This window comes from Emys orbicularis, chromosome 2, assembly GCF_028017835.1.
Source record: "Emys orbicularis isolate rEmyOrb1 chromosome 2, rEmyOrb1.hap1, whole genome shotgun sequence".
NCBI lineage: Eukaryota > Metazoa > Chordata > Testudines > Emydidae > Emys > Emys orbicularis.
In genome coordinates this window covers 1,808,690-1,828,706 of record NC_088684.1, presented here as the reverse complement: position 1 = coordinate 1,828,706, position 20,017 = coordinate 1,808,690, and the positions used below count along the sequence as shown (strand labels likewise).

General features: G+C 51.7%; 1 protein-coding gene across 1 annotated transcript in view; it reads right to left on the bottom strand.

Moving 5' to 3' along the window:
• MROH1 (maestro heat like repeat family member 1) overlaps positions 1 to 14,535 on the bottom strand; it is a 110,735-nt gene extending 96,200 nt beyond the window's left edge. The window contains exons 1-4 of the mRNA XM_065397867.1: positions 14,461 to 14,535; positions 9,875 to 10,330; positions 1,579 to 1,724; positions 828 to 959 (exon numbers count right to left, since the gene is read on the bottom strand). Of these exons, the coding sequence (XP_065253939.1) occupies positions 828 to 959; positions 1,579 to 1,724; positions 9,875 to 9,896 (300 nt within the window). The 5' untranslated portion in view covers positions 9,897 to 10,330; positions 14,461 to 14,535. The remainder of the gene's footprint in view (positions 1 to 827; positions 960 to 1,578; positions 1,725 to 9,874; positions 10,331 to 14,460) is intronic.
• Positions 14,536 to 20,017: the final 5,482 nt, after the last annotated feature.

The window sequence follows — 20,017 nt, the reverse complement described above, 5'->3', positions numbered from 1 at the left end:
TAATTCTGTTCCTGAAAACTGCAACTTTAAGCGAAACGATGTTAAGCAAATCCAATTTCCCCATAAGAATTAATGTAAATGGGGAGGAGTTAGGTTCCAGGGAATTTTTTTTCGCCAGACAATTTTATTTATATACATATACACACACTATATATACACATACATATATACATACACACACACACAAAGTTTTAAACAAACAATTGAATACTGTACACAGCAATGATGATTGTGAAGCTGGGTTGAGGAGGAGGAGTCAGAGGGTGGGATATTTCCAGGGAATACCTTGTTGCTAAAATGATGAACTAGCACTCCGGTGAGCCCTCAAGGGTTAACATGTTGTTAATGTAGCCTCACACTCTACAAGGCAGCACCAATAGAGGGAGGGGATGGCCTTGTCAACACTGGTTCTCCACTTGTAAGGTAACTCCCTTCTCTTCATGTGCCAGTATGTTTAGGCCTGTATCTGCAATTTTCACTCCATGCATCTGAAGAAGTGGATTTTTTACCCACAAAAGCTTATGCCCAAATAAATCGGTTAGTCTTTAAGGTGCCACCAGCTCCTCATTGTTTTTAGGGAACTTAGGGGAGCTGATGGGGGGCTGCCAGCCCACCCTGGTTCCAAGCCCCCACCAGCTAGCTCCAATGGGCGGCTCTTTCTGCAAGCAGTGGACAAAGCAGGTGACTGCCAAACAACATTATAAGGGAGCATTGCGCAACTTTAAACGAGCATGTTCCCTAATTGATCAGCAACGTAACAAGTTAACCGGGACCACGTTAAGTGAGGAGTTACTGTAACAGAACTAGCTATAGCTTCCAGCTCATACCTTTGACTTGGTCATTTCATTGGATGCCAGAAAGATAACGATCTTGGCCGTGCTTTTGTCCAGATAATCAATGTTATTCTTCAGCACCGCTTCCATCGCCTTCAGAATTATGATCCGGTGGGGGTAAGCCAGCTGAGGAAAACAGAGCCACACACGATTCCAACACTAAATGCAAGTCAGAGCATCAGCTAGATCTCCACCCGAACAAAGCGCTCACCCCCCCTTGAACGGTTTCAGCCTCTAGGAGGGGTCTGCAGTGCACCCCACATTCAGAGGCCCTGAATCTTTCTGCCTAGTCTGCTTGGTGCTGTTGGTCAGAGGCCCTCCTGCTGACTAAATGCACCTGCGGGACAGCTAGAAGTGGGATTTTCAAAGCAGAAATTTAGCTACAGCTCCCACTGATGTGACACGTCGGCCTCAGCAGAGAGCCTTGGGGTACCCCCCAGTTAGCTTTTGGCCATGCTGAAAAGCTGACTAATCCTACTCTGTTCTGCCGGTTTCTGATACTCGCCAGTCCTTACCTCTCAGACTAGCTCATTTCTTTAATAGACTCTTGGGAGCAGCTTTGACAGACTTTTTAGAGTCCCAGTGATAGTAACCCATATCCCTTTATGCACTGCTCCTGCACACGTGCTCCCCAGGCATCCTCCCAGCCATCTGCTCAGGTTACTGACAAATCTCCCGATCAGTACTGCAGCCGGACGGGATTCGCTCTGCATCCCGGCCCTGAAGACAGACAGCAAAGCCATACCTTGTCATGCTGCCGCAGATATTCATCACAAGAGTTTAGGATCTCTTCAGGCTCGCTCTCTCCCAAGTAGCACAGAGCATTGTAGATCTGTTCTTGGACTAATGGATCCTTATCAGTGGTGGCATCCATCAGCGTCACGGCAAGTTCTGAGAAAGACACACGAAGCGTGAAACGCGCTTTCCAACACCAGTACAGGAATCTCTGCCCCTAGAAGAGGGAAGAGCCACTGCTGCCCTTACCTCAGGCACGTTCGTTCTCCCCCGAGCGAATGGCAAGCCAGGACTCCCACCCTGCCTTTCCTCTGGGCCATAAGAGACCACGGCTCTGACAGAGCATTCCTGCCACAGCACCTGCCTCCCAACCTTCAATTAGTCTTGGGTGAATCGCTCACCTCCACCCCTTCTAAAAACCCCCACACCTGACCCCTCCCTCCCTCGAGCAGGGTCCGGGAGAATTATTTACCCCGAGCATCTCCGTATACGCGCTGACAGTTCCCAGTTAAGCCCCCTTTATCCAGGGCTGAGGCTCCCCTTCTCCCGGTGGCTCAGCGACCTACATTCTCTCCCAGTATAGAGCTCTCCGCTCCTATTTTGTCCTAAGGCAGCTTTCAACACAGCTGGCTCCTCAGTCAGTCAGTCGCCTCTTCGTTTCACTTGGCTTTTGGAGAAGGCGGCTCTGTGTATGCTTACAGCCGATGCAGAGCCCAGACACCGCACAGGTACGAACAGCTCAGCTTAGATGAGCAGAGTGCCTGACACTCGAACGCCCTGCATATACATCCTTCGGGGCGGGCTCTCGACACACCCGAGCAGGGTCTCCCACACCAACACGGCTATTTTTAGGCAGCCTCTGCCGTTCCCTGAGGCATGTGGCAACACACGCAGTGCCAGTCTTCCACATGCAGCCCTCAGTGTAGACAGAGCCTTAATGGATCAAACACCAAGTCTCTTTGCAAAACAGGTTTTGTAGACCTGGAATTGGTTCCATAGCCCTTCTCTGAATGCTCTCCAGTTTTCAAACACCATTTGTGAGTGCCAGCTGCAAAATCCTTCAGAGAATCCCCTTCCCAATACGGCCTTCACGATCCGGCTCCTTAGCTTTAGCGCCCAAGGCTGTAAGGGTTGAGCCCTCTGTAGCATTGGAGGAGCTTAGAACCTGGCTGCACAAGAAGCTCTCAGGAAAGAGGCCTACACTGGCTCTCAAGGGATGAGCGGAGGGGATCAAGGAAGACTTTCCTGTCACGGACGTCTGTGATGCCCAAGTCTTCTCAACTTGCTGACATCCCCTTTGATTAGCAGCTGTCTGGAAGTGAAAGGAGTCCAAGTCAATGCTCCGGCAGCTGGCAAGAACGGAAGGCCATCCATAGCTGCAGGGGCAACAGACCAGCACTAACATGCCCAACTAGCCAGTTCAGGAGCTGAAAGGTAGGCGGCAGCACTCTGCTTTGGAGAGTGGAAATCCACCACCTAGAAGGGTTTTTAGAGGGAGTTATTTATAGCAGAAGGTCCCATTGGGACTCCACAGGCCCCTGTTAAAATCAGCTATCCAAGGCCGGTCTGAAGATTGGGCTCAGGGAGAGGGCACCAGCTAGAGATCCCTACTTCAGCCCAGAAGGTACACTTGTTACTACCTTGTGACCAGCATTCCCCCAGCACTGGCGCACAGCACCAGAAGCATGCAGACATTCAGCACCAAAGAGGTTAACTCTCGTTTGAGGAGGAGCAGCATACTTCTCACCCGACTGAATTAATCCAAAGATTATTCATTGGCGAAGGCTTTGAAAGGTCAGTGATGTTAAGGAGATCAGATGGGCAGCAGCAGCCAGCACCTCAGTCACAGAACAGGAAGGATAACGTTTCAGATAGCTGCTCCCCTTCAGAGCCAGTGGATAGGAAGGTCTAGGGAATGAAATTCCTAAATACTAGGGTGGGCAGAACGGAAGATCATAGAAGATGTTCTAAGGGTTAATTACTCTCATTGTTAAAAATCCAGACTGAATTGGTCTAGCTTCAACTTCTAACCATTGGATCATATTAGACCTTTCTCTGCTAGAGAAGAGAGCCAGTTATCAAATATTTGTTCCCCACGTAGGTATTCACAGACGGACCACGTCACCCTTAACCTGCTCTTTGTTAAGCTACATAGACTCAAAGGAGTTCAATCTAGCACTATAGAACATTTTTACAAGCTTCTCGTCATTCTCATGGCTCTTCTCTGAGCCCTCTCCAGTTTATCAACATCCTTCTCGAATTGTTGACACCAGAACTGGACCCAGGACTCCAGGAGTGGTCACAACAGTGCCAAATACACAGGTAAAATAACCTCTACTCCTACTTGAGATCCCCATTTGTCCATCCCAAGATTGCGTTAGTCCTTCTGGCCACAGCATCACAATGGGAACTCATGTGAAGCTGATTACCTACCATCCGCCCCAAATCTTTTCCAGAGTCACTGCTTCCCAGGATCGAATGCCCCATTCGGTAAGTATGGCTTGCAATCGGTTCTAGGTGGTTACATTTAGCCATATCCAGATGCATATTGTTTGCTTGTGCCCAGCTTACTAAGCAATCCCTATCAGGTTGCATCAGTGACCTGGCCTCCTCTTTATTTACCACTCCCACAATGTGGGTCATCGGCAATCTTTATCAGGGATCACTTTTTTTAATCAATGACTTGGAAGAAAACAAAATCAAGTAGCACAGGGCCAAGAACTGATCCCTGGGGCCCCCACTAGAAACTCACCCACTCAATAAAGCTCCATTTACAGGGACATTGGGACCTATCACATAGTTCTCTTTAAGCACTGTCCATAGTGCAATTCACTCCGAGGTACAAAACGTGACTCTCTGAAGCTCAAACCCAAAAGATATTTAATACCCATCAGCTGGCCATGTACAACCTTGACTGTCAGCTTCTCTTGCTCGCCTCGCAGAGAAATAAAACATGAGGCATTTTGCCTTGACTCAGTTCCTATTACCTTCTGGTTTCTAAAGAGGCGGCATTTTTCTAGCTTCTTGGTCTTGCACCAACTGTCTCCAGATTAGCGAGTCGGCCCCATACTCAGTTTTGCATATAGATCCTTTGCCAAGTTTAGCATGCAGGACTATAAAGCAGATTATCTGGATCCTGCTCCCAGAGCAAGTCAGTGTGAATCAGATATGGCTAGACTAGGATAACAGAAACCACACAAGGTTTGCTCACTGCAGAGAGCCAGGTAACATTCCCTCTTCCACAGCATGGCTAACTACTAGCAACACTGTTTTAAACACTGAATCAGCCATATGAAGCCTGTTTGAGAAGATGCCTATGGGCTACCTCAAGACACCTGAAAAGAGGCACTCAAAATACACTGCTTGAGGCTTTGTGAAAATACACCAAGACAACAGGGAGTTTAGGGAGGATCTTTGTGCCGCCCCGAGGAAAGTGCAGGTCGGAAGCCCAGGCAGAGGCGTTGTCGCTCTGCCCTCAGGTGATGAAGAAACACCTTCAGCCTTCTCTGTAGCAGCAGCAGATTTCAGGTGCTGCATAGCAGGAAGCGGGCAAGCCAGGCCCTGGGGCACAAGAAGCAGGGGTGGGAAGGGAGGACATCTTATAATTGGACTTAGACGGCTCTGTGCAGGTGGACCAAGGAAGCTGGGTTAGTGAGATACAAGGAGTAAACCGATAGCTACCAGATTTGGAAAAACGCCACCATCCTGGCGGTCAAAGTCTACACTACCATGCTGGCCTTGTGCCAAGTGGACAGCCACTGGGGCATGCCGCTCTTTCTCCAGAGTGGAAATTGTTCTGGTCGAACCCAGCAGCCCATACTACTCGTTCAGAGTATGCTTCCCAGCATGCATTGCCTTCCCTCTGTTAACACTGAATTCTAGCTGCCCCGGGCGTCCCACTTGCCTAGCTTTGTGTCACAGATTAAGACCAGAAGGGACTATCATGATCGTCTAGTCCAGGGGTTCTCAAACTTCATTGCACCACAATCCCCTTCTTACAACACAAATTACTACACGATTCCAGGAGGGGCGACTGAAGCCTGAGCCCGCCCAAGCTCTGCCACCTTGGGGGGGCGGGGGCAGCGAAGCTGAAGGGCTTGAGCCTGAGATGGGGGCCTGTAACTGGAGCCCCACCAAGGGCCGAAGCCCTGGGCCCCAGTAAGTCCAACACCAGCCCTGGTGACCCCATTAAAACGGAGTTGAGACCCACTGGACTCTAGTCTCCTACCTAAGAGGCCATCAAACTCCACCCAGTAATCCCTCCATCAAGCCCATGATTTCTGGTTGAGCTAGACTAGAGCATCTTTTAGAGCAACAGCCAATCTGTAATTGAAAGTGTCAAGAACCTGAGAATCTACCACTCCCCTTGGCAAGTTGCTCCAGTAGTGAGCTACCCTTGCTGTCCAAGAATGTGTCTTGCCGAGTCCCTCAAGGTCTAACTAACCTCCATAACTAACATCTGCCGGTTTACACTACCTCATGGACCACCCTTGTATCCTGCTCAATACTAAACAGCCTAGGATAAACAGACTAACACGGCTGCTACTCTGAAACCAGCCTAGGATGGACTGAGACTCCTGCCATTTATCTGTAACACTGCATCTAGCAGTGCAGTGCCTACACGGCCCTAGACAGGGATCAGACCCCACCATGCTCCGCATTCTACAGGCATGAAGCAGACAGTGCCTGGGCTGGAGACTTCAGCAGCTCATGTGGTGATAAGATGCAACAGGTGAGAGAGAGAGAGACAAGTGGGGTGGAGGGATAACAAGGTAACAGTGCAGACAGATCTGTTCCCCTAACTAGTCACTAGTGGCCACCAGCCCAGCCAAGGTCAGATGGGGTGATTTACTGGCACCAGAGCAGAGGTGTGTGTGATGGAAGAGGATATGGTGGCAGCTTTATGACCAGTGTCAGGGAATTTTGCTTTCATGCTGTCTCTTACAGATGGGTAAAGTACAACCATGTTTGTGGGAGAAGTAGCCAAGCAGGCGGCCCAGCCTGTCTGTATCTTGGCCAGTTTCTAGTCCGCATCAGCACGTTACGCTCACCTCACAATGACTTCGTTTCTTTGATACTTCTCGTGAGGACCTTTGCCAGAGGCTTTTAAATTGGCTTTAGCCCCAGTTCTCCTTTAACCACTTTTGTGCACAAGTTTACACATGGTCTCTGCAGCTCCCTATTACTGAATTTTATTGTCAGCACATTGTATTGCATGATCACAGCAAGTCTACAGCCCTCTCCCTGAGCTTCGCTACAGCCCGTGGCTCCGCACCACTGAAGTAGATCAGATGCCCCACTCCATCTATTGCCACAGGGCGGAGGGAACATGTCCCCACACTGGGAGAAGTGAGAAAGGCAGGAAGGTGCGTGTTGCTTTTCCCACTTCTCAGGTGATTGTAACAGCTCAGTCTTCAGTCACTCAATTTTAGGAATCGTTTGTCTCTTCTTGAGGTCCCTTCCAGTCCTATGCTTCTGTGATAACCAACAAGGGTGTCAAGGTAAACAGAGCCAGACACCTCATTAACTCCGCATACTGCTGTTTATCATAACACTGTCTTATAGGCCGACTGCAATTTTCAATCCAAGCCAGCTTGAACGTTTCAGGAGCTCTAGATCTCTATCAACTACTTTAATTCTAGACCTTTCATTATCCTGCACTCCCGTCAGACACCCATGTTGTAATATAATGACATACAATTAAAGGGCACAGCATGTGTGCTTGTAATGCTAAAGATTTTTAGTTGAGGTTGTGAAGCAGTCAGTCACTCTGGCTGTAGTCAGAATCTGTAGCAGGAGCAGCTGTGCGCACAGGTAAATGGCAACGTTGAATCATTTAAAGGAGAGTTGCCTTCTACCACAACTCTTGGCTTCCTCTTTTTGATGCTGAAAGATTCTATTTCCACATGTTTGTCTAGCGTCACTAGCCAATTGTCAGGATCGCATTTTCCTCTTCAGAGGGGAATCGGTCCTCTGGCTCCTCCCCTCTTAGACTGTGTTCCTGGAGGTTAGAACAGGATTCTCAGGACAGGAATGTCAGCCAGAGAGCACACCAGGGTCACACCCCATTTACACCCAAGGTGAGGCCAGGTAGGGCCATCAGGCTTATTATGCCTTGTGTTAAGGCACTGAAATAAATGGGAGTCCCTAAAAGACAGGTCACTAGACTCCCTGAAAGCCACTGCAGGGATCACCTCCTTAACATGAGTATTCGAGAGGACTGCGTACCTCACTGTCAGTATGTTCCTACTATCTGTAAAGAGCCTAAGGATTGTTTGTATGTGCATCCCAAGAACAGGATTCTTGAAAATATGGGTCATCTTTCAGATCCCAATGCAAGTCAAAGCAGTTCTTCCCCCACGTCTGGCACCTCCTGGCTCTAGCATGCCAGCAGTAGGCATTTATCTACTGCTGGATCAAAGCAACATACACCCACCAAGACAGACCTGTTGTGAATAACCCACATGAGTGGCTATTAACATAATGGTACTTTATGCTGTTAAAAACATTCCAGGTGGAGTTCAGGATTTCGAAAGGAGCATGTAAGGCCTTGGTTATATACAAGTTGCACTTTTTCCACAAGAGAAGTCTTAAACTGTTTTTTTTTTTTAAACTACACAAACACCAGGGTTTAAGTAAATCAGCAAGTCACTTCTTCACTGACTTCAGTCGATCAAAACGAGCCATGTTTGCATCCATCTAAAAAAAGTGTTCACAATTTCAGAGATTTAATAACGGATTTTAGTTAAATTGGTGCAGTTTGCAATATAGAGAAGGCCAAAGATTCCTTTGCTCTTAACTCTTAGATTAGAAATGAGACTTGCCATCCCCACCCAGCCCTGCCAGGCACACACGTCTCCAGAGGCTATCAAAAAACTGACTTGCAGCCATAAGCAATATATTACGGTTTGATGCTATATCGCTTGCGAGTCACTCGGGAGACCACAGGTAAGATACAGTGCCAATGGGCTCTCAAGGGAGCCAGACAGTCAAGTTTAGTCCCATTAAGAAATGCTTGGAATAGTCTCCCTAGGGAAGTGGTGGAAGGGCCATCAGGTAGGCCATTTAAAACGAGACTGGACAAGGTACAGACTCCTACTACAAGGAACAATCCTGCCCTAACCTCCATGGGACAGGCTAGATGAGATCTTAGCTTAAAGGGCTTCCAGTGGGAAGCCAGAAGAGGGAAGGGAGGGAAATGATTCAAGGTGAAAACACACAAGAGCACAAAATTAATACTGGTGTCACAACAAAGGTCATTTTGCAGCAAGACAGCTGCCACCATGAGCAGGGGGCTCTGGATACCCATTGTAGTTAGAAACTTGATTTTCAATTATACTGCAGTGGATGGTCTTGGCCAGTCCACCTATGGGCCAATTATAGTTGTGCGTCCAGACATTCTTTTGCTACCCTGCTCAAACTCATCATCCACAAGTCCACAAAGAGCTGGGCTGATTCCCTCTGCTGCTGCTCCTTGCTCTGAGCCTCCCCTCCACCACCAAAGAGACCCCACACCCCTCTCTCCTTTGTAATCTTTCTCCACTGTTGCAGTCTGGTATTGAGACGCTCAATACCATCCCCAGCTGGAACATTAGCTCTTATTTAAAAGCTAAAAGGAAGTGCCATGAATCTTCTGACTATGGAAGAGTGAGAGGATACTGTGGGGGAGCTGACCACAAAGCAACCCTCAGCAGGCTGGCTGCCATGTATCCTGGTAGCCGTTCTTAGAGCAAGGGGGACAGTCTGAGCATGGGGGAAATGAAAGAGGAATAGTATACAGTAAGGACAGGAGTTCCACTTCAGAACAGCCTCGGATTCCCAAGCAAGAGAGCCATACCTTGAGCTAAACAAAATCAAGACCCAGGTGTTTGATAGCCTGGAATATAGCGATTACCTCCTACACAGGGTGCATGCATGAGTTGCCCAGTTATCTGGTTTTAGATGCAGTGAGATATTTGAGCAAACCGGCTAGGTGTTATTCAGCTCTGCTCTTCCTTGTAAGGTGTCCACATCAGCAGAGCTCAGAACAACCCAACATCATTGGAATTGCCTTTGTTTCTCTCCATTACTCTATGTCCCTTTACTACAAGTCCCTGAAAAGAGGACTTTCCCCTCCCCTCTCAGAAGCTAGTCACTGTCAGCGACACAAACGAGGAGTCCTGCCAGCTAACAGGGAGCGTGGCACCTGAACTGTACAATACCCTTGTTGGAAGGGCCTGTTTTTGTGTAGATATCTACCAGATTCAAGCCAGGTTTCTTAGCCTGACTTCCCCAAAACAGAGTGGACAGAGTCATCTGGCACTTACTTTTCACCCGCGACTCCATCATGCTCCTCGTTTTGAGCTTTTCTGCCCACAGAGAGTAGTTTGCAGCTTCTTGCTCCTTCTCAAACCGGGAAGTTCCTGGGGAACCTATTTTGGCAGTCTGCCTTTGCTCCTTTAGAGAGCAGTTTCTGTTTTAAGAGTCTCTTGGACTAGAGGTTTATAAGTCAGGAGCGTTCCGCACCATGAAGCGGATGAGAGGATATTAGTCCAGCCACAGGGAAGCAAGACATCAATCTCTTCAGTTTCTTGTGGCCAGCTAACAATCTCCAGCTGCCTGATCTCTCCAGGTTTCTGAACCTCTGGCAGTTTCCTGATGGTGGGTAATCAATGCACTCTCCAATGCGATCATAGCTCCAAATGAAAAGCCTTCAGAGAGGGTGAGGCCACATATACTCCCTCCGAAGTACTGTTCCCTATAGCTTCTTCCTTCTTCTAGGCCTGAAAAGACAGAGACATTTCACAACATGACTTACAACATGCATTTGTTTACCTACAACATTCAGTACTGTGTGTTCCCATCCAGCAACTGCTTCTGTGCCATGGTTTCCAGAATCCCAGCATTTCTTTTTTGGCCAGTGATAACGGGCCTGTCCCCTATCAGAAGGGGACTCTTGCCAGCCAGTATGACTGCAGAAAGCATGACCATTTCAAAGGGGGCTAGGTTGTACTCATTTAAGTGACCTGCCTCTGAAGGAACCATGAGGATGGAAGTGACAGACATCAGCAGTCCAGAGGCCCCTGTCCAGGGAAAGTTTTCCTTTAAACAGAACAGATTTGCTCTGCTTGTATACTGTAAGTGGCAACAGCAATGCTTAAAACAAGTTTAAGCTACATACAAGTGGAGAATCAAAGTCCAGACTTGCCTTTGTACATAGTATAAAGTAGCAGGGTGTATATATACACACATAGGTGCCACAGCACATTCATTGTTTCTAAAAATACATATTGTAGCTTTGATCCTCTCTCGTCAACTAGGTCAGAACAAAATACCAGCCACGCTCACTCTGAAGCCTCCTTAACAATCAAGGAACTGTTAGTGTTTCTAAAACATAGAATCATAGAAGATTAGGGTTGGAAGAGACCTCAGGAGGTATCTAGTCCAATCCCCTGCTCAAAGCAGGGCCAACCCCAACTAAATCATCCCAGCCAGGGCTTTGTCAAGCCTGACCTTAAAAACCTTTAAGGATGGAGATTCCACCACCTCCCTAGGGAACCCATTCCAGTGCTTCACCACCCTCCTAGCGAAATAGTGTTTCCTAATACCCAACCTAGACCTCCCCAACTGCAACTTGAGACCATTACTCCTTGCTCTGTCATCTGCCACCACTGAGAACAGCCGAGCTCCATTCTCTTTGGACCCCCCCTTCAGGTAGTTGAAGGCTGCTATCAAATCCCCCCTCACTCTTCTCTTCTGCAGACTAAATAACCAAAGTTCCCGCAGCCATTGGCTTGCTATTTCTCTACCACCACCACCACACTTGTCCTACCAGGTTTATCTCTAGTGAGCAAGGCACCCACAGCTTCTCTCCTACCCCAGGGCATGCTAAAGAATTGATTCCTCTCCCCACCTCTGTATAGTGATGCTCATCTCAGTGCAGATAATCTGGTCATGAAGGAAACAGCAGCACAGGAGAGTGTCTGCAATCTCACTTGTTGTTTAGGAAGTGGAAGTTTAACATTCACTAGTTTACTGCCTAGGGCAACTTATCTATTTTGCCATTTCGAAACATCAAGCACAACACCTACCCCCCACACTGGGTGTTTTACATCCGCTAATGTGCCACATCATCAGAATAATCAAATCACACAAGGGCCTTTGCATTTGTTTTACACATGACCTATTAGTCCTCACAGTCCCCAGCTATTAGGCCTGTTTTAAGATGTGGCCAAGAGGGGCAGTGACCTGCCCAAGTTATCACAGCAAGTCTGTGGCAGAGCTGGAGCACCTTGCCCTCTGCTCAGTTCACTAACCCACTAATTCACAAGAGTGGCTCCTCCGTCTGCCTCTAGTAACAGTGCACACCACTAAGCAGGGTACCGGCGCTGGAGCCAGCACTCGTTCACCTGTTTCCTGAGGAGCGTCAGACTAGACACTGCTCAGGAGGTAGGAATCTGGCCACTGCAACCCATGCTGGTGAAGGCAGAGGAATGAATCTAAAAGGAGCACAAAAATGCTGCAGAGTCCCTGCTGCAGGGATGAATCCAGATGCTCCTGATACAGCACAAAGCTGGTACTCATGCAAGAGCCATCAAGCCTTAAGAAAAATGGAACATACACAGAGAAAGTCCAGCCCAGCATGAAGCCATGGTGCGAAAGCCTTCGAGACTCAGTGCACCAGACTAGGTCTGGCCACCCTGCAAGCCAGAGGGCAGCTGTACATAGCTACAAGGCTCCGACAGCTGGACAAAGCTGCATCTCTGGTGCTGGGATTTCAGTTCTGTATCAAGAGAAAACTGCAGATCCATAGGGGACACAGACACAGGTGAGAGGAGAAACAGACCAGTGTTCCCAACACCTCCTGAAGCGCATGCAAACAAGAACTAGACTAGCTGCATGGACTCTGACAAGCTTTGTCATTTCAAAAGTTGCATGCAACACAGCTAGCCATAGGACAATTAACAGATTCAGTACAAATAACTAAGGCTAAACCACTAGTCCTCCACTTGTGCGGTAACTCCCTTCTCTTCATGTGGCATTATATAATGCCTGCATCTGTCATTTTCACTCCATGCATCTGAAGAAGTGGGGTTTTTTACCCACAAAAGCTTATGCCCAGATAAATCTGTTAGTCTTTAAGGTGCCACCGGACGCTGTTGTTTTTAAGGCTAAACCAGCCTTCCCACCTAGCTATCAGCCAGACTGTCAGAGACCAGGCCTTACAGTCACCTGACTGGAGTGGCAATCATTAATACAGGACTGCACAGATGCAGACACAGCCCCAGCACTGAAGAGCGTACAGTGAGAGTAACCCACATAGCTGGGAGTAGACAGATGTCAACTAGGGAAGCTACTCCTACAGAGAGCTACAATGCAATTAACAGGAGCAGCAGCAAGCATTCACCACCAGCAGCTTGGTATGGAGAAGTCATTTCCTGAGGATTTATTTCAGGATAAGCTACTTATGAAAACGGTTTCCTGTCATGAATCTACATTTTTTTAAAGAGGCAACTGTCTAACCACCCCATTAATAACTACAGGCTACTGAAGGGCAGCGGAAGATCATTCCCTGTCAGCCATCCCCCAGCTAGAAAGCGGATCCAGTTGCCAGTCTCCTGTAAGGTGGAGATTACCTAAAGCACTCAGCAGTCCCACACAGGGGTCACTGAGCTAGGAACAATCAGGCATCCAAACTGCAATAATAACAGGAGTACTTGTGGCACCTTAGAGACTAACAAATTTATTAGAGCATAAGCTTTCGTGGGCTACAACCCACTTCTTCGGATGCATATAGAGTGAAACATATATTGAGGAGATATATATACACACATACAGAGAGCATGAACAGGTGGGAGTTGTCTTACCAAGTCTGAGAGGCCAGGCCTCTCAGACTTGGTAAGACAACTCCCACCTGTTCATGCTCTCTGTATGTGTGTATATATATCTCCTCAATATATGTTTCACTCTATATGCATCCGAAGAAGTGGGTTGTAGCCCACGAAAGCTTATGCTCTAATACATTTGTTAGTCTCTAAGGTGCCACGAGTACTCCTGTTATTTTTGCGGATACAGACTAACACGGCTGCTACTCTGAAAACTGCAATAAAGGAGCCCAGCCCATGGGGTGTGCTGCTGCACTGCTGAAGCAGAGCTTTGAGGACAGCCCAGCAAGACAGAAGCCACAAACATCCAGCACAGAACCGCCCCCCTTGGTAAGTTTTGCTCTTGCTCCCTGTTCGGTGCGTGTGTGTGAACCGATCTGGATTCTCTCTCGCCCAGTCCTGCAACACATCGCCATTTCTCTAAGGCAAAAGCCCCAGACCCCGAACTAGGACCACAGCCCAGGAGCTGAAGTGCTGGGGGCATTCCCAAAAGCCCCATCCCAGAGCCAGGATGCTTAGTGACAAGCAAGCCTGGCACTGCTCCCCAGGGCCAGGAGGAGACCGCAGGTCACAGGCTGCCAGACCAAGGACGGTAGGCAGGGAGCCTGGATGCCTGGGTTCTCTCCCCGGCTCTGGGAGGGGGGTGGGCTCTAGTGATTGGAGCGGGGGGGGGGCTGGGAGCCCGGACGCCTGGGTTCTCTCCCCAGCTCTGGGAGGGGGGTGGGGTCTAGTGGGTTAGAGCGGGTGGGGGGAGGCTGGGAGCCCGGACGCCTGGGTTCTCTCCCCGGCTCTGGGAGGGGGGTGGGCTCTAGTGATTGGAGCGGGGGGGGGGGGGCTGGGAGCCCGGACGCCTGGGTTCTCTCCCCGGCTCTGGGAGGGGGGTGGGGTCTAGTGGGTTAGAGCGGGGGGGGGGGGCTGGGAGCCCGGACGCCTGGGTTCTCTCCCGGCTCTGACTGGTATCGGGCCCCCACGACAGCAGCGACCGCACCGGGCTGAGCCCGCCCCCACCCGCCCCCCGGCGGCGGTACCTGCTCCCTCCAGCTCGGCTGCGGGGACGCGGCTGCTGCTGCTCCTGCTCCGGCCGCTTCCGGAACAGCTGGCCCCGCCCCCACCTGTGCGAGGGGCGGGGACTCCTCGCCCCGCCCCCGCCCGCCCCCTCCGCGCGGCCCCCTCACGTGATCCCGCCAGTTCGGCCCGGCCGTTGGGCGGAGGCACCAAAACACTGTAATGCGCATGCGCCAGAGCTCAGCGCAGCCCCGCCCCCCCCGCGACTGACCGAGGGCGGGGTCTGGTCCCACCCGTGGGGGAGGGGAGCTCCCCTCTTGGGGCGTGTCAGTGTTAAGTCCCGCCCCCCGAAGTCCCTCCCAAGAGACGCCCCTCCCCCATCTGGTGTGGCAGCCCACCCCCCCACCCCCAACCCCCTGCAAGCGCCCCCCCCACCTCCCATGCTGGGGGCCCCCTCCCATGCTGGAGGCTCACTCCCCCTCCCCCCCCAAACAGGAGAGCCCCCTCCCCCATGATGGGCCTCTCCCCCCACTATGCTCTGGGGGAGACACCCACACACCCCAAGAAGGTGCCCCCCACCCAGCCCCAGTGGGGAACAGGGCACACACCGCAGGCTCCACCCACAGCGGTGGCCTCCCCAGCAGTGCAGCTCTGTGGAGCCACGTCACGCCCTGGTCAGTGCACGGCTGTCACGCCGCCAAACACGCGTGGAGGATGGGCCTGCTCAACCGGCACCGCGCCTTGGCCCCCCTGGGCACTGTGCCTCTCTTCCCCTGGCGTCACCTCCCAGCCACACTCAGAGGGGAGTGTGGTGCCCGGTCAGAGCAGGTGAGGACCCCATTCACCCAGAGACCCCCACACATCTCCTTCCCCCACCCACCACACACAAGCACAGGGCTCAGACCTGCAATCCCCGGCCAACATGGCCGGAGTTTTCTTTCCCACAGAGCATTACCAGCAGCAAATCCAGCCTTGCTAGAGCCTGGCTTGAATGACCCCCAACCACCATCTTACCCATAGCGACTCAGGAGGGGCAGCAAGCCCAGCCCAGGAAGTCAAGTCCCTGATCAATCACTAAAGCCAGGCAGACACAAGCTGGATGGCACACGGGCAAGGGTCTCAACCGTCACACAGCAAGGCCCTGCCTCGTCACAAAGACACAGCCAGCTTTGCAGGGCCCTGGGCAGACTGCTCGTGTTTGCCTGGGAGCTGTTCCAAAGCGGCACTGGGGAAAGGAGATAGCCGTGCTCTCATGGAGTGCATTGGAGAGCAGGACGGGGAAATTCAGGCATGAGAGATGCCATGTTTTCCTTTGGGAATTTTCCCCATTTGTTTGGGGGAAGGGCATTATACACATCTGGGAGGGGGGGCCACATACACGTGTGACAGGGAGGTTCCAGCGGAGGTAGCCAAGGCCTGTAGGGGTCTCAGGGGAAGAGAAAGCGCTAAGGCCATTTGCCATCCGTGAGCATTAGCAGGAGGAGGAAGGCAGGACCCTGGGAGAAAGGCTCCAGAGAGATGATCCCCACCAGGGCTCCAAGCCCCCACATTGGGGATCACCTCCTCTAATCACCCCTTAAGTCTTCCTGCTGGCAGCCCCACAGGCCCTCAACACCCTGCAGCAAAGGGACTGCATGCTTACCTTCCAGGGGACAGGCTAGTTCCACCCAGCACTGCTCCTTTCCCAGGCTCCACCTGCAGGAACTGGTTTAGCAGGTGGGCTGGCTGCAGAGTCTGCTTTTAAGGGGAGCCAGCTGGGGCACGTTGGCTGTGGGGGAGGCAGCGCTCCCTGGGGGAAGGGAGGGCAGTGCTGTGCTGTGGAGGGAGCCCAATGGGAAAGGTGGATATTGTTTGGTGTGGCTTAATTTGCCATTCCTAATAAATGGGAGTCTGAAGAAAAAGTATCTCCTCTGTAAAACGTATTCAGTCAGCTCTTCCTGGCTAGTCCTTCACAACCACAGAGCTCTTTGCCAGCCAGTAAACTGACAAGTAACCCTCCTAGCCTAGCCCCGAAGGGGCAGGTCTGTAAGTGTCATCGGCCCCATTACACAGAGCAGCAAACTGAGGCACAGGGAGGGGAAATGACTTGCCCGAGCCTAGAGCCAGAACTAAAGCTCGGGCATTCGTGGGTCCCAGAGCTGGGCTCTGCCCCTGAGGCCAGGCCAGCAACCTCTGACAGCTGCACCATATTCTACAGTGACAGCCCAGCACACTGCAGTGTCCCACCTGCAGGAGTCTGGCCCATCACCGGGATGTACTGTAGCAGCTTTAATAAGGGTCAAGTGGGGAATATTAAAGCGCAAAGCCCGGTGGTGACTGGGAGGTGAGGAAGGCCTGCTCTGAAGGGCACTGAGCCATGGGAGCCACGCAGCCCTCAGAGAAGGACCTGGGAGGTTGGGTCGCTGGTTCAGGAAAAAAACACGTCCTTCTGAGGGAGGCTGACCTTGTGGTTAAGCCACAGGACTGGGAGTCAGGAGACCTGAGTTCCCAGCTCTGCCCCGATTCACCACATGACCTCGAGCCAGCCACTTTCCCCTCTGTCCCCCGCCCTCTGCAGCTGTGGAACCGTGGCCTCCCACACAGGGAACTAGGAGCCTGCCCTGGTTAACGTTAGTGAGGCAGGTTGAACTCCGTGGATGGCAAGGGCTGTGGCAGGGCAAAGGGTTGGTCTGGTGTTATGAGATCATCACCCCACACATTAATAAATAAACTGGTGTGACTGTGTCTCCAGCATCTGGCTTTCCACCTGAAAGCCTCTGCCCGTATCACAGGTGCCAGGAGGATGGCTTTCCCAGCAGTCCACAGCCCGGAGCCCTATGGGTTCAGTGATCAGGGCCGGCTCTAGGTTTTTTGCCGCCCCAAGAAAAAAAAAATTTGGTTGCCCCCCGTCCCAGCCCTGGGCTCCTTGCCGGACCCCCCTGCTGCCCCAGCCCTGGGCTCTTCCCCCCCCACCCACACCCCCTGCCACCCCAGCTCTGGGCTCTCTCGCCCCCCACCTGCACCCTCCTTCCGCCGCAGCCCTGGGTCACTGGTAACTCGCTCCCACGGCAGGTCATTCAGCAGGAATTTTAGATGTGCACAGAACACAGACAGGATTGGTTCCCATATGGTTACAGAACTGCAGTAAAGTGGAACAATTTTCAGCTTGTGTGACTGGAGGATATCTGGGATGCATATTATAAGACTGTCCTACATAAATGAGGAAAAGTTGAGGTGCCTTTATTATTCTTTTGTTCCTCTCTTTCTTTCTATGGGGAATTTGCCAATGCAATATCACTGTCTTCCTTTTAAACATACAAACAAACAAACAAGGCAATGGCTGTTGAAAATAGCAATTCCAGTCCTAATAACCACTGGGAAGCATTTCTTGCTCAATTTTATCCTACTTTTTCTACAGCAAGTTACAGTGGATCAGTATATTTGATTTGGGAGAAATGAAGTAACAGCTGCCCAAACTGAGGTTGAGCACTCCTGAATTTTGAGCGTGTTCAAATCTGGAAGGCAGGTGCTGGGGGGGGGGGGCAGTGGCTCTGCAGGGGAGCACAGCAGCATGTATGCAGCAGTGTGTCTGGCGCTGCGCGGAGCCAGACATGCTGGTCTGAGTGGCATGGTAAGGGGGCTGGGGGGTTGGATGGGGTGGAGGTTTGGGGGGGGAGTCAGGGGCAGGGAGAAGGGGGGGGTTAGATGGGTCGGGGGGGCAGTCAGGGGACAGGCAGCGGTTGGATAGGCATGGGAGTCCCAGGGGTTTGTCAGGGGACAGGTAGGGGGTGGGGTCCTAGGGCGGAAGTTGGGGGGGGTCTCAGGAGGGGGCAGTTGGGGACAAGGAGAAGGGAGGCTTAGATAGGGGGTGGGGTCCCAAGGGGCAGTTAGGGGCAGGGGTCCCGGGAGGGGGTGATCAGGGGACAGGGAGCAGGGGGGGGTGGATGGGTTGGGGTTTCTGTGGGGGCAGTCAGAGGGAGTGGATGGGGGCAGGGTGGGGCTACCCTCCCTCCCCGTGGAGTGTCCTATTTTTTGAATGTTAAAATATGGTATCCGTGCCCCTCCCAGTGCAGCTCTCCATTCACAGCAGGCTGCAGCATGAGGTCTTAGCTACCTCACTCCCTCCCCCTCTTTCCTGTTGGTAGTGGCCAATGGAATGCTGGGAAATGTAGTTCTTTCCCTGCTCCAGGGCTGGCTCTATAGGCAGGGAGCTAACCAAGGAACTACAGCTCCCAGGGCCCCCTGTTGGTTCTCAGCTCCCAGGCTGGATCCCTGCCGCCCCTGCAAATGGGCTGCCCCAAGCATGTGCTTGCTTTGCTGGTGCCTAGAGCCGCCCCTGTCAGTGATACAGGTTGGCCTGGCTGCTTGAGGCAGTGCCCTGAGTTGCCCGGTGAAGCCATTCTCCCCTCCATCCAGTCCAGTTGCATGAAGGGGGAATCTTCTCCCAGCTCCAATCCTGTTTCTGGAGAAGGGAAATGAGGCTGGTCCCCGAGTCACAGCGCCAGTGCAGATCTGCAGGCACCCTCAGAGCACAGGGCACCAGGCAGTTGTCTGGGCCTAGGGCTGGCCCCAGCACAACACCACAAAGTCATTCATTGTTGTGCCCATTAGTAGACGAGGCTGATAGCACCAGAAGTGCAAAGCCTCCATATCGATCCAAAGCCTGTCTCGCAAGCCACCTGTGGGCAACGCCGCCCATGTTAGAGGGTTAGGACGGAGAAGGAAGCAGTTTCCAGTATCCAGGAGAAGCTAAACCCATTTAGGAGAACTATAATTTTTGTATCTAGCAGCAGCAAGTTCTCCCTAGGGCTGCTGGCCCCAAATCTCTCCTCCTTCCCTACCACTGCCCTGCCAATGTAAATCAAACTTCCCACTCTACACCAGCATGTTCCCTTACTGCCGCCCAGACTGCCTCTCCCCCCTGCTGGTCTCACTGAGTCGCACGTCAGGTGTGGTGTGGAGGTCAGTCTAACCCAGGTACCGGCCAAGATCGATTTTCTGTGCCTCGGGGTTTGGGTGCCCAACTCGAGGCCTGGTTTTATACAGCGCTGAGCATTCGCTCTCTGAAAATCAGGCCCTTTTAAGGAGTCTCAATTTGGCCCCCCCAAGTCACTTTAAAATCTTGGCCATCACATGTGGTGTCCACCCAGATTCTACCCACCAGAGCACACGCAGCCCCTCACTGAGATGCTCATGACACTCGCTGTCCCCTTCACAGCAGCCAGCTGCAAAACGCGCTCCCTGTGAGCATGCTCCCTGACTGTGAAAGAAAGGGAGAGACAGCACCAGCGCCTCCTGTGAGCATCCAGACGGACAAGCGCCCGAACGGAACACGTTGTGCATTAAGCAGTGTTCTCCATCCTGACTGGGTTACTACTGGTTACATGTAACGTTGTGTTCTGGTTTCCCCATCACTGACTCTTGGTGAACTTTGTTCTCCCAACTAAATCAATTCCCACTGACCGCTTCCTGGCCAACCCTGCAGCATAGAGAACAGCAGCTTGGCTTCGCTGTGTATTGGGACAGAGGACGGAGGTAAGGGACAGCTCTAACTCACCAGCGAGCTGCAAGAAGATGCTCCTTCACTAGCTCCCATTTCTT